Source organism: Brachyistius frenatus, unplaced genomic scaffold (assembly GCF_029030835.1).
Source record: "Brachyistius frenatus isolate BFR_SWC_R1_liver_20210118 unplaced genomic scaffold, ASM2903083v1 Contig_10, whole genome shotgun sequence".
Classification (NCBI taxonomy): Eukaryota; Metazoa; Chordata; class Actinopteri; family Embiotocidae; genus Brachyistius; species Brachyistius frenatus.
The window spans coordinates 2,942,702-2,956,900 of NW_027210609.1; the positions used below are offsets into that span (position 1 = coordinate 2,942,702).

A 14,199-nucleotide genomic window follows, 5' to 3' on the forward strand; every position below is an offset into this window, starting at 1 on the left:
GTGCATGTGTGCGTGCGTGTGTGTGTGTGTGTGTGTGTGTGTGTGTGTGTGTGTGTGTGTGTGTGTGTGTGTGTGTGTGTGTGTGTGTGTGTGTGTGTGTGTGTATACACAGACACACACGAACCCACACATATGGACGAATGCACACAAATATACCAACCCATACACATACTGGGAAGAGTAATTTCAAAATCAATCCTTTTGGAGAAAAAGAGTGAGAAAAAGAATGAGAGCCCCAAAACCTCCACCAGTGTTGGCTGATTGTAAAGGACTGTCAGTTACTGCAGCCTTCTATTGGGCCAAAGGGAAGCAGCAGGATTCAAATTTGGGGCCCAATAAAGGGCTATTCTTCCTGGAAATCAGCCCTTGCACATGGACTTGAATGCACTCTGACGCTAATCTTCTGAGCTGTGGGAGCCCACTCTATATTCACAGGCTGTGCCACCCTGGCAGGCACAGCCACGAATGCTGATGCTACTACAAACACTCCCAGGCTAACGCTACGGCTAACAAAGGGTTAATGCTAATGTACTGAAATCTCTAGATTTGTCTGTCACACATCTTATATTACTGGTGCACAGGAATACAAATTTTATTTTAGAGATGCAATTTCTTTAAAAAAAAAAATCCCAAACGTTTCTCAAAGACCTTTGCATTAATTAAAACAAATTTTTGTATTAGAGGGGCAATGTAGACACTTTAAACTACCAGTTAATCAATTTCAATTCGTTGGTTTTGCACAGCACGCAAGTTGGACTTGCAACTATTTTGGAAGAGATTGACAAATCAAGCTATATAATAAATAAAGTTTCTAATAATAAACAATTGATAAAATGGTAAATTGGAACTATTTCTTTCCAGAATTATCCTGTTTTCTACAATAAGTTAACTAACTAAAATTTTCTTTCAATACAACATCCTTGAGGATAATTAATAATTTATGTACCTTTAAAATAAAAAAAAAAAGCTAAATATATTTTTTCACTTGTGTTTAGAGGTGTCATGCTGACAAAATAGTTTGGTTTTTAATTGCTCATATTTTGAAATATGACTTTGGAACCTCTGCCCCCTGACAGTAGCCTACCTATAAATAAAGTTGAAAACCACAGAAAATCTCAAGGATAAGTCACAGAACACAAAACTTGAAGTAAAAATAGTGACAGTAAAAAAACTTTCACAGCCAGGTCTACATTGCCCCTCTAATACAGCCAGGTCTGTGAAAGGGGACAAGGATTTTGGCAAGACACATTTTTACAATTTTGTATTGCTGTGAGCATCACAACCATTTAAATTCTATTCACCTGCTTTGCATAAACGTGGAAGCAGAAATCTCAATGGCGACTGTATGAACTGAACCGTACAAGTAAAACCATATGTATGGATAAATACTCCAAGGAACACGTGACAAAATACTGTATGTATGATGTTTTTTTGTCATTTTGGATGAGAAAGTCTTCTGTCTACGAGGTAATGTTTCACGGTTAGACAAATGAGCTCACCAAATGTGAACCGGCTCTAGCCCAAAATCTTTTGCCACATTTGACTTGGTTTTGGGTGTGTGGATTGGGGCCCTTTAGGGCTGCGAGATCAGTCACATTCGGACCGACTATGGACCATGTGTGGTGACCTTAATTTGAAAAGGATACAGAGCTAGTCCAGTTTCAGCACCTGAACATGGGCTGATTCTGGGGGGTCATTACCGTTCCTGGGCCTGAATTGCAGCAGGAAGCAAGTATTATGATCACAACCTGTCAGACTGAATGTAACCCAACAGTAATCACCTGTATTTAAAATGAGGCCAGGGCCAGAGCACTCACAGGAAGTGTAAATAAACAAAGCAGATAGAGGTCCTATTTCTACTTAATGTTGTTGTGTTAATCCTGTGAAGGATGACAGTCATCACCACCTATTGACCTGCAGACAAACAGCATTTATTGTTATTACACACTGACCCCGTTTTAACTCCTCCTTAACAGTGTCCTGAGTGTCGATCAATTTCTGCTCCGCTTGTGTTGAACCAGGTACCAGTCAGTTAATGATACACATCTTATTCTGCATGGATTGGTCAGCAAAGTAAACAGTCTGCATTCTAATTATGGCATTTGCAACCTTGATTTATCAAGCATACATTACCTTTCCCTTGATAAACAGTGTGTTTATGGATTGGGATTTTCATTCCTGTTCATAAATTGTTGAATTGTATTGTGTGTGATGCAAAACAAACAGACAAAATGTATTTGATCTATAAATGTACATGCATATATATTAGGTACTGCAAAGGACATAAAGGTTTGTAACTATAGATGGTGTACATAAAGCGTTTAGCAGCTAATGAACCAAATATTTCTGTCAAGAGCAGTCAAAGAGCTGACAAGAGAGTAAGTGATGGATTTACATGCATTAAGTTGCCCAAAACACAACTACAAATATACTAATAGTGCTCCATTGATAGGCAACTTGATGACACGTTCAATAACTTTAAAGGTGCCATATGAAAGATTTAGGTCCCATCTTGGCCCCAATTTGTACGTTGAGATTTAATAGTGAGTCACTGCACCTTCCAGTCTGCAATCAGTGTCTCAGCAGTTTGGTTGAATTTTGCATATTCTTGTCCAGCTACTGGTTGTTGGCGTTGTTGTTGTTTTTTAAATATATATATAACTGATGATTATAAAGTTACAATTGTATGAACCCAAATGTGGATCGACTAAAGAAAAAGGTTAAGCTTATTGGGTGCACTATAGCTTGCTTATTTCCTATTTTAGCCAGATCAAAGTAGCAGAAAAAAGGTCACAGATTAACCATATATTGACGCCATGCATTGTCCAAACCAGGACAAACATGATTTGTTTGCTACATAAATTCGTCCCAGTTTAGTAGATGACGAATTAGTTTAGTTAATTACATAGGTACAGCTATACTAACTGGTCTGATCCGTGTATCAGCAAACAGAAAACATTAATATAATCAGTAATGTTACCTGTATAAGGTATCGCTACATATCCAATGTTAGCATTAACAGCTGTTTACTCACCAATCTAGAAGAAACATTTCAGCATCAGACTTTATTCCTTTACTCGCTGTTGGTTTTCCATTCATTACATGAAGAGGCTGGAACTTATTCTTCCTCTCATGTTGAACTGTGGGCAGACTGGACGCTGCAGTGACTCCTTATCGCTTCTTGAGGTGTGGGGTGGCGTTACAAGACAGGGCAGGCCAGCGCTATCTGGTTAGCATTCTAGTTTAAGGAGATATCTCTGCAACACAATACATACATAAAACTAGTATTGTTTCAAAGTCTGTTGATAGTTTTAGTTCAATTTTGAACATTTTAAACCAAAAATTCTTACATATTGTACATTCAAGGTGATGATATGGCCCACTAGTGGCCAAAGATTCCATTAAAGTAGGTTTGATCATTTCAAATTGGGTATGCAAGGCTTTGAAATACTGCATACAACTTTTGTTTCAGATTACAATTAAGTAAACAAATAAAGACAAACGTCCCATGAAGCTCTTCTGTTTCACCTTCTAACTTGACAAACATCATCATTACAAGCTCATAAATACAGAAGCGTGAGCAAATACAGGACGTTAAATTTTATGTCAACGTGTAAACCAAAGTTAAAATTGGATATCTGAACAAATACATTGATAAAGCCTTCAGTGAAAAGAAGCCCAGGACATCTTTTTCTATTGACCGCTCCACTTCCTTTGCACCACTCACAAGAATCTTCTGATGTCAAAGTGCTCTTTGCTTCAGGATGGAGGACTGAATCATGATGACCTTCATATTATAATGAAAGAACACTGATGTTGAAGAGGCTCTTCATGGGGAATGTTACATGATGAGCAGGATTGTGAAGTGTCTTCAGTTATCTTTGGTGAAATACTGCCCTCCAGTGGACACAGACATTTAGATGAACTTCATTCATGACCTTGCTTTTACAGAACAGATAACCAGACATCATGGCTTCACTGACTGTTGACTACTGATTAATGAAAAACTGTATGCTGTGAGACACTAGCGTGCCACTTGAATTGTCCATCCATCCCTCCTGTGGAAACAGTTGTGGGCTTGACCTAAATCATACTGATGCTGCTGCAGGCGTAGAGCCATTTTAAATTAAATGTAAAGAAGATTAAGTCAGCGCTATGATGTTCTTCAGAGACCGTCACCCCCTCCCCATCAACACTGGAGGAGATCCGCCCTGTTTAAGGCTGCTTTAGCTGCAAGCATCAACAATGTTGCGTTATAGGAAGAAATTTGCCATTTTAATGTTTTTCACCCAAATACAGAGCTTTAAAATATGAGCATATTGCAGTACGCAAAAACTTCAGGATTGTAACAGATACATTGCTTTCAGTAAAACACCACAGTGACAAGTACAATGGCAGCGGTTTCCAAGATTAGGTTTGGATAAATCTCTGTGATGGAAATGAAATGCTTGCCATCCGTCATTACCACAACTGGGGTGGCCTTTAGCATGGTTCTTAACCCTTCACAAACAGATCAGACTTTAAGGTGTAATTGAGTGAATATGAACACAGCACTTCTGAAAAACAGCTTTGGTCCAAAAGGAAGCGCCCCAAAGTGAAAGAAGAGGATAGTGATACTGCTACTTGAAATTATCTTTGTTTTCTTATGCAAATTCTGGATCGTATTAACCCTTCAGGGCCCTAAAAGGGGTTAAAATATATACATGTAAAAATCTCTATTTGGTGGATCTCATCGCAAACATATTGGTTATATTTTTCAAAGAGTAACTTAAGACATAACATAAGGTGGAACGTTTTAAGCCTGTTCCACCTCTGACCATACCCTGAGCATCACTGAGGTGACATATTAGCCTCGTGTGGCATCGGGCCTCATTCAAAAATCCAGAATCCAGATGCTCATTGATTCTTAATATTTTTTAATGTTTGTATACCAGATGCTCCACCTACAATTCATGAAATCCATTATTGTCACGTGCAATGCAGACTTCACACTAGGATTGGGTTCAAAGCTAGTGTGATGTCACCAATTCTTCCTGCAGGTATACAAACCTCTAAAAGGCTCAGAGATACTTCCCACTTTCAGCAGATGATTCTAAAACAGCCCTCTAGTCTCAAATTTATTCTGCACAGGAAAGTTCAAACATCCAGGAGAAGAAACGCTGATGAAAACAAATCTTTCAATGGAGGGGATTTTGAAAATAACTGGTGCATTAATTCTGCTCCCAACCTCATAGCTGGGTGGGGTCAGGTGTGGTCCCTGCTGGCCACCCACCACCATGATCAACTGTGTGATGTCAGAGGTTCAAAAGACTGTTTAGATTTCCCTTCCTTAAAAAAAAAAAAAAAAAAATATGTAAGTTTAGAGTTTAAAGGTACCATGTGCAGTTTTTGCCCACAACTACTGCTGAAGCAGAGTTTTTCAATTGGGTCCATCTGTAACCAGTTTAAGTGCATTACCGCTGCTGGTTTTACACCAAAATCTGGGACCATAAGATTCTGTGACCTGCAGTGTTGGTTAGGTTTAGACATGAGGACTAAGATGGTCAAGGAAAAATATCAGGACAGGTCACAGCATCTGATGGGTCACATATTTCAGTGCAACACCTGTTTCACTTTATCTGTGTTGGCAGACTTCTGCTGGACACTAAAGAGGGATGTTCCTTGGGGCAAATATAGGAGAAAATCATACACATTGGAGTTTTGAAATTTAAATATTTTAAGAGTAACAACAGCCTTATTTATGGATATGTAATATACACTGCCATTAAAAAAAACATTCTGATTTGAATTCAGCATAAAAAGTATATAAATATAAATATAAATATTATATAAATATATTTATATAAATATAAAGTCCACCTGTCTTAGTTTCATAAATAAAGTAAAGTTAAGATTTCTTGCCCATTAGGCCCATTTAGTCAGATTTACTTAGAGGCAGCAGGGACGTGTGTTTTCTTGAGTTGAATCTGCTTGCAGTGGTTTATTGTGCTGACAGTAGAGATGAGGATTGATTGGAAACAGAAACCCTGAGCTAATTGCAAATGGCGGGTCACCATCTAAGATGTTCCGATGTTGCCTCATCATTAGGGGGCATAAAGTTAAAGTGCTGGGACCTTCCAGTTTGGGGTGTATAACATAAAGGGCTTCTTTTCCCAATTAAACTGAAAACCCAAAACATTTCAGCAGAATCTGCTGAAACAAATCAATAAAACTTAAGAGAAACAAAAAGGTAGTTTTTAGTGGGCATTAAATGGTAAAGCACAACGAATCAGAACAGGACATGTCACACGGGGCCAGGACACACCATGCTGGGTCATGCTGCTCTGGGAGATTTATTTAGTGATTTTTCCTTTTTTTTTTTTTTTTTTGTTACTGTTGTTTTTATTACGTTTTTCACTTGCGCTCCTGTCAGGAGTGTGTTAAATGGGACAGTCAAGCAGCAAGAGACACAGTTCATCATCATCATCATCATCATCATCATTATCATCATCATCATCATCACTGTCACCACCATTGTCATCATCTTCCTCACGGTATCATAATAATAATTTTCATCATCATTTAACCTTTTCAAACTAAAAAATAATTTACATCACATTATTTTTACTGACTGTTGAGACCACAAACATTCCAGCAACACACTCTAGGATTAAGGGTGGGTAACAATCAGAAAAGCATGACTTTTTGCATAGTATTAAATGAACAAAGACATTGAGTTCTTTATTTACAATTATTGTATAGATAAAAAAAATATCATAAAAACAAGATGAACACTTAAATCACTTACCCATGAATGGCTAAGTATGCCAAAAAGTTATCTGTTGGCATTTCTCTTTTTCTTTGTTCCACAAACTGCATGCTGCTAAATACAGTACATCGAGGCAGGTGAGAGTATATTGCAAGAAGTATCATTGATATCATCATCAGCATCATCATTGTCATTGTCATCATCATCATCATCATCATCATCATCATTATCATTATCGGTGTCATCATCAACATAATTAGTGGTTGTTACAACACGTGTTATGATTTGGATGTAATCACGATGTTTTGAAGTTGCTGACAGGAGCAGGGATTGATTACATACAGCCAAACAGCTGTGGCAGTATGACTTGCTGTGGTGCACGATGGGACATGTAGTCAGGAAGAAGAGTTCCTGTTTTTCACACCAGTCCGGAGTTTCTGTCCTCAGGGGACTCACTGCTGTATTTACAAATGTTATTTTTAAACTCAGTTTCTTTGCATCCTCTTAAAGCTGAATGTCCTCTTGGATGTAAAAGTGGTTCGAGAATGTTGGCTTAAGTCTTTTTTTCATTATTATTATTATTGAAAATGCTATTGTAATGTTTTTTTTTTTTTTTTAGTTCTGTTTATTGTTTTTATTTTTTTTTACAGACAAATAAACAAATAAATTGTCAAGTTAAAACATTGGAAACAAAATAAATCAACAGCTTCTAAGAAGAATATCAGAATCCAGACTGTTATTTTTTATTTTTTAACTTAAATAAAACAGATTTTTAATCAAATGGTCCATGTTACGTTTTCAGCACGCCGGAGCTGACTGGTAAAGCTTGTGCACCCTCTCCAGATGGACGGATCAGCTGGGAATTGACAGAGGAGGAGGATAGAAAAACAGAAAAAAGATCTGAAAAACTGGTCCGATAAATGATTGTATATACTGTAGTAGGGTATAGGATTTTCTTTAGGTAGAAAAATCTTTTTAAGTTGCATAATGAGGCTATCACGTCATGCTCGCCAATGACTTCAGTTAGTAATAGATATAACAATAGTACAGGCTAGTTAGGTGGCCTTGTCCTTCTGAGTGCAATAAGACAGGTAGATGTGCCTTCTGTATGTAACTTCTCTCTGGTAATGTCTGATTGGTCAAAGCACAATAAATAGTTTACAACTAGTGAGTACAGTTGAGATGCTAGAGTACTGTATATTCTGTGACGGCAGGAAGACAAGCTTGGTTAAAACACACAAAAGCACATCTAGAATTACACCACAGAAGTTTTCATTCATAACCAGATAGTGCAGAAAATCTTTTTTATATATATTCTATATATATATAGAAAAAGAGTCAAAGCAACATTCCATTTTGTTGTAATTTGTTTTTGTTTTTTTTTGTCAAGTTTTTCCCGTTTTTTTTCCGTTGTTGTTAAAAATGCCAACAGCTTTGTGGGGCTGTGCGTGTCTCTCTCTGCTCGAGGAAAAGAAACTCCTTCAAACAAAACAAAACAAAAAGTCATAATTGAATAAAAAATAAACAACACGATATATTCCAAGTTTTTAAACCCAAAAGTCTGATTTCCGTGCGGTACAGATAAGCCAAATATAACTCTTCAAATCTCTAATATGACTCAATTGCAGCCTTTTGATGGTCACACATATTTTCAAAACATCAAGTCCTTTGAAGAAGCAGGTTCATCTAGAAGACAGTTCACTATAAAGGTCCTGATATCAGCCTTTGACTCGAGCCCTGACCCCAGGCCAGCGCTGAAGCACAGAAAAAGAAAAGAAACATAATTTAAACAAGAAGAGTAGTGAAAAACAGAATTAAATATCCCCCTCTGTCACAAAAAGGAGGCTTCCATTTAGAAAAGGCAAGCCACTCCAACTTGATCCCAACAATCATATAGAGTAATACTAAGATTCCACATTTACTATGTATCCCATTATATTTTGGTTTCTTTTTGTTGTTAATCCTCTAAAAATATCTACATTATTTGACAAGATAGCAGGCAAATTCCAGCACATGGTTTTTCAGTAATAACACACCAACACAGCTCGGGTCTGTCTGAGCTTCAGCTTCGCATCCCTCCTTCTAGAAACCAGGAAGTTTATCTCTACGAGGTTGTAAACAAATTACATTCTCTTTAAGACATAAATAAGTCAAAGTAATTTGAGCCATTGAAGCAGGAACAAGGCAACATGCCAACAAACAAAGATAAACTCTCTCTAAATATATTTATATGTATTTATATTTATAGAATATATCCCATAAATGCTATCATCGTTATTGTTATTTTACGTTCCTCTTTTCCGACAGGTGCAAAACTACTGTGCAAGTTGAGCCCTACCACCTCGATACACATTTCCGTTTATGGATGAAATAAATTTTTACAGTCGGGTACATGTTCATGCCACACAGAAGAGGGAACTTTGCAGGCCAGGAACTCAGAGAAGCTGTCTTTAAAATAGCAGTCCGCTGCGAGGCCGAGCCCGTCAGAACGAAAGAACTCCAATAAAATTAAAACCCTTTTAAATAAAACTTGGGTAATGTACATTCATGCAGGAGCAACAATAATAATAACAATAATAATCAGAATCAGAATTAGAATAATAACAATGTTTTTCAATTTAATTTAAACTATTATCAGTATTAACAATGTTATTGTTGAGGAGAGCGAGTGTAAGGGGAGTTGAAAGCCTGTCCTGTTCTGCCATTTTGGACTCCTCAGCAGGGTCTCCCTCCTCATCGTCCTCCTCCCGGTGCCACTAAAGACACAGTTCAGACATACAGTATGTGCAGTCAGCCGCATGCTTATACAGTACATGCTAACCAGTACAAGCTTATGGTCATACACACCATCACGGCTGCCACCATACACATACAACCACAAAATCAGGATGGCTGTGTAGGTTGTTGTGGCTTTGTTGCACTTTTTTGATTGTATGTTAGTTCACATTGCCGTATTACTTTAGATTTTCTCCATTTTGAAAGGAGCGGAGAGCTTTAAGGGCTCGGGGTTAGGGGAGGAAGATGGGTGTTTTTTCCACAGGACCTGCACTGTGTAGGTGGTGAATGGATGTTTGGGAGACTGCAGGGTGAGAATTGGGAGAACATTTTTGGGTGACGAGATGTTACAGTTAAAGGTCTGGAGGAATTGGAGGAGGTACCCCCTGGATTGCAAGAAAATTACGTTAGAGGTTAGAGCTTAGGATCAGGGTTAGAGGCTGGTCTCCAAGCTGTGCAGAGGACTGGCGGGGCCGGAAGAGGCAGCTGATTTACTGGTGTCGATGGTGAGATTGATGCCACTGTCAATGGCGTTGTTGTTCTTGTTAGGGGATGAGGGCTGGCTGGAGTACTTCCCCTTCTTCCGAGCAGAGTCATCGTCCGTGTCATCAATGAGGGGGATGTTGGGTGTGGAGTCTTCTATCCTAAACTCTGGGTGTGTCATGAAGTTGTGGATGGATGATCTGGAGTCTGGTTTTTCCAGGCCTTCATAGAGGGAGCTACGGAATGCATTCACAACTCGGATCTGTCATGAAAAGGGACGAAAAAGAAGAACGATGATGAGAGGCAACGTCAGAGACTAAATGGAGGAGTGGGAGGGACCCTCGGGATGAGACAGGAGAGGGAAGAGAAGGGACACAGAGGAAGGAGGGATCCTCTAATTTGAGGATAAAGAGGTGAAGAAGGAGAAGGTGAAGGAGCAGCCAGAGAAGGTAACTGCAGTCTGTGTTCTGCTTTCACAAGATGACTACAGTTCACAAGTCACTCAATATTGGCGTGCACTAAGGAAAACTGTGAGGAACACAATCATAAAAAAACCACAACAAAATCATACATTTCAAGAAAAACAAATACCAAAAGCAACATAAACGCTCGTTGTAAGTATACGCTTTAGTCCAATGTGCTGTATACCTAGAAACAAGCCACGTTAATAAATGGAATGCTCACAGAAAAAATTAAAGGAGAATATCACATGCAAGTTGGAAGAAATCTGGTGGACGAGGTCAGTAAAAAAGAAGGAGGTTAGATCTGAGAGATCCAATCAGGTGGTTTAAAAACTTCTGGAGGTACCAGAGCACTGTCTGGGACAATATCCACACAGACTCTGAATGGGACACACAAACACAGATATAGCACAGGGTGGGGAAAGCATGGTCCCAAACAGGGCAATGGAGAGAGTCAAGTCTGCATGAGGTTGGCTCAACACAAGCATTGCAGTGGGGAGAGTCACAACAAAACAACACATCCAAAGGAAAAACGGTGGCATTGAGACAACGAGCGAACACAGTAGTTTAAAATACTGTGAACACAGGAAGTCATCATGAGGTAAACACAAACTACATGCAACAAGACAACAGGACAATGAAGTGGTGGACACCGGTACACTGACTGGTGACACAAAACACATGGAAGTGAATAATGAAAATAAAAGTTTTATTGCCAGAGGTTTGACGGTCAAAGCATGTTCTCAACTCCATGCACATCTAAGTAAACACTCAAGTATAAGTCCCAAACAACTAAGTGCCTCTTTATTGAGACTAAAACAGTGTCTGTATATATTTAGGTAGAAGATTATGGGACGGTGTTGTTTAAATCCAAACCCTGTCTGCATGTGCAATATCATCAACACGTGGACGTTTAGGAGGGATAGGAATAATTGAAAGGCTAAAAAGAAATCATTTGATGTTTTACAGCAACTGAATCATGTCAGTTTTTATACAAAAGAAAACCAAAAGGGGAATCATGTTATTGTTTTTGAATCAATAATGTTTATTATGTGTGGAATGTTTATTTAGTTACTTGCAGGATTACTTGACCGTCTGGGTTTACTTAGTAGTTGCCTATTCTTAAGTAAATGACTTCTTGTTTTTAAGGAGATGAAATTATAAGAACATATTTGCTATTATTATAGCAACATTTCATCCCGTGAAATACATTTACTAATATTAAAACAGAAAAGTGCTAATTCAAAAATATATTTATCAGCAGACAGAAACATTTTAGGCCTACAAATAATACGACTATTTTTCTGATTTCATGTACAAAATGCAAAGTTTTGTCCAGTTCCATGGAAAGTTATTCCATAAGAAACACTACTTTGCACTTATATTGACATACATAATTTATAAATATTAGGTTATCCAACCCAGTATATTTTTTTATGTATATAACAGTGCAGAAACAATGTCAAAGGTGTTAGTCTTTAAATTTGATGAGATTATCCTGTATATATTGTAGCACTGCAGTTGCTGTGGTAGGTAGAGTAGGGTGTAAGGAGACAAAACAGAAAAAAATAAGAATAAGAGAAGCCTGTCTGGATGAGTGCATATGACAGGATGTCTGACAAGTAACACTGATGGGGTGTCAGAAACGGGTGGGGGGTTGAATTTACGTTGCTGGTGCTGCTGAGGATCTATTTCAGTTACTATGGCAACGTGACAGTCAACTACACTGACAGTATGAAGCGACAAGATGGGATGAATTATTGATACATTACTGACTTATGGTGAGTGTCCTGCATCCCCCACCCCACGCCCCCGCCACCCTGTTCCACCCACCTCCTCCTATCCAATTCCAGTCCACACATCCTACGAACAGCGTTTTCATCTGATATTTATCAAGCAGGTAAAGAATAAATCAATTGCTGATACTACCAGTGCCCCCTTGTGGGATATTTTAGTTTCATCTTTTAGGATCCCCTTTTGAATTAAAACAAAAAATTGGCAAGGTGGCAAATGTCGAGCTCTTTAGGCTACTATTTTAAGCAACACATGCTGCAGCTTCCTTCATGTTTCCTCATCACTGCAGATGATGTGTGAGCTGAAAAATACATGAATTAGCAGGTAAAATCTGTTTCATCTCAAGTCAGTGTGATTTGCCACATCAGTAGCAAACTCAGCGATACAATGAGACAACACTGCAACTTATACTTGAATGTTCACCCAGACTCTGGGTGAGTTGATTGGAATTAGTTCACATTAATGTCTGTCAAGACGTGAAAAATGAGAGGATTGAAGGATTGGATGATGGATGGGGGATGAGCAGAGGGAGACAAACTCACAACCTGAAATGTCACGCCGTGGGTATCACCCTTAGTCCTGCGCTCCTAGCACTCTGGGGAAACAAACACACATTCACCAATGAGAGGACAGTACACCCAACCATGGCAGGAGATATCAAGATGAATTTGAAATCCAGTATGAACAGCAAAAAGATAGAAGAAAGAGAGAAAATAATAAATTTAAAAAAAAGCAGATAGCAAGATAGAAAAAGACAAATCTTCAGGGATGCCACACCCAGAATGGAGATTGTCATCGTAATTTGTTTAGAAAATAATACGCAGTGAAAAATAAGTGTTTATGACAGGTGGCACCCCTGAAACAAAGAGAGCAGAGAAGCAGACTGACAGAGTTCTGACTCACGGCCAGTAGTGGGAGAAGCAGTAGCAGCAGTAGTGCTTGTAGGAGAAGAAAGGGCATTGGACAAGGACACGTGACTAGGACTAGAAACATTGGTTACATCCTGGGTCTGGCTGGTGGTGGATGATTGGCGTCTCAGAGCCCCCGCCCCCTGAAAGGAGGTGCCGCTCTTGAAGGTGTTGACTACATCAATCTGTGGGAGGAGAGCGGAACAAGAGAGGACAAATGGCTGCTCAGAGTGAAACAGACCAAATGGCAACACAGGTTGACTGGCTGGGTGACTTCAGTGGTAAAGGGAGTTTCTCAGTCATGACACGTTGGGGGGGGCAGTTAAAAGTCAAGGTGGAGTTTCCCCGCAACAAAATGCTGAATCTTACTTAAAGGGTTTGTTCACCCAAATCAAAAAAGGGTAAAAAAAAAAAAAATACACCTGTAATGGTAGCCATGTAGATAGTTTTCAGAATGCTTGTCCAATTTCTTAGATTTCCGCCTCCATCCTGATAAAGTGGAGGCGCTAAAAACATTTGTTTAGCGTGCTGCCAGCAATTCATTTCTTTTAGTGTTGTTTTTTTTCCATTAATTTAAACAGCCAGTATTTTTCCCATGAAATGATGTCTCATCTCATGTGAGCAATCAAAAAAAGTATATATCTGTAATTGTAAGTTGGAAATAGTTCCAAATACACTTGAAAGACCTGCTGGGATTATATTTGCTCAATTACCTAGAAGCACAGTGACACTGTTTGTTGAAATAAGTATAACTTTTTCTATGTTGCCAACGCCACTGATCAAACGACCATTCACCTCTTTTGTATTAGTGATGTGGAAAGAGAGAACTCTCAGAGTCAGATATAAAAAAATAAAAAAATAAAAAAAACTGGACAACTAAAGCAGAACTAGTTGCATGTTTACATCCCAGGAAAGTTCAGTGAAAAAAATATGTTCATCTATAATTTTGGGTGGTCAAACCCTTTAAACAGACGAGCCAATGTAAGATTTTAAAATGTACAGATGCAGCCATTTATATCATACAATGCAT

At 38.6% G+C, this 14,199-nt stretch overlaps 1 protein-coding gene across 13 annotated transcripts in view; it reads right to left on the reverse strand.

Moving 5' to 3' along the window:
* Positions 1–6,286: 6,286 nt before the first annotated feature.
* Positions 6,287–14,199, reverse strand: part of atp2b2 (ATPase plasma membrane Ca2+ transporting 2) — a 128,070-nt gene continuing 120,157 nt past the window's right edge. For 9 of the 13 annotated variants that reach the window (XM_069690887.1, XM_069690889.1, XM_069690890.1 and 6 more), the window contains one exon: positions 6,287–10,268. In XM_069690887.1, coding sequence (XP_069546988.1) covers positions 9,957–10,268 — 312 coding nt within the window. In that variant the 3' untranslated portion in view covers positions 6,287–9,956. Of the gene's footprint in view, positions 10,269–12,803; positions 12,857–13,164; positions 13,355–14,199 lie in introns of all 13 variants that reach the window. The other 4 variants (XM_069690896.1, XM_069690892.1, XM_069690893.1 and 1 more) reach the window with 3 other exon arrangements.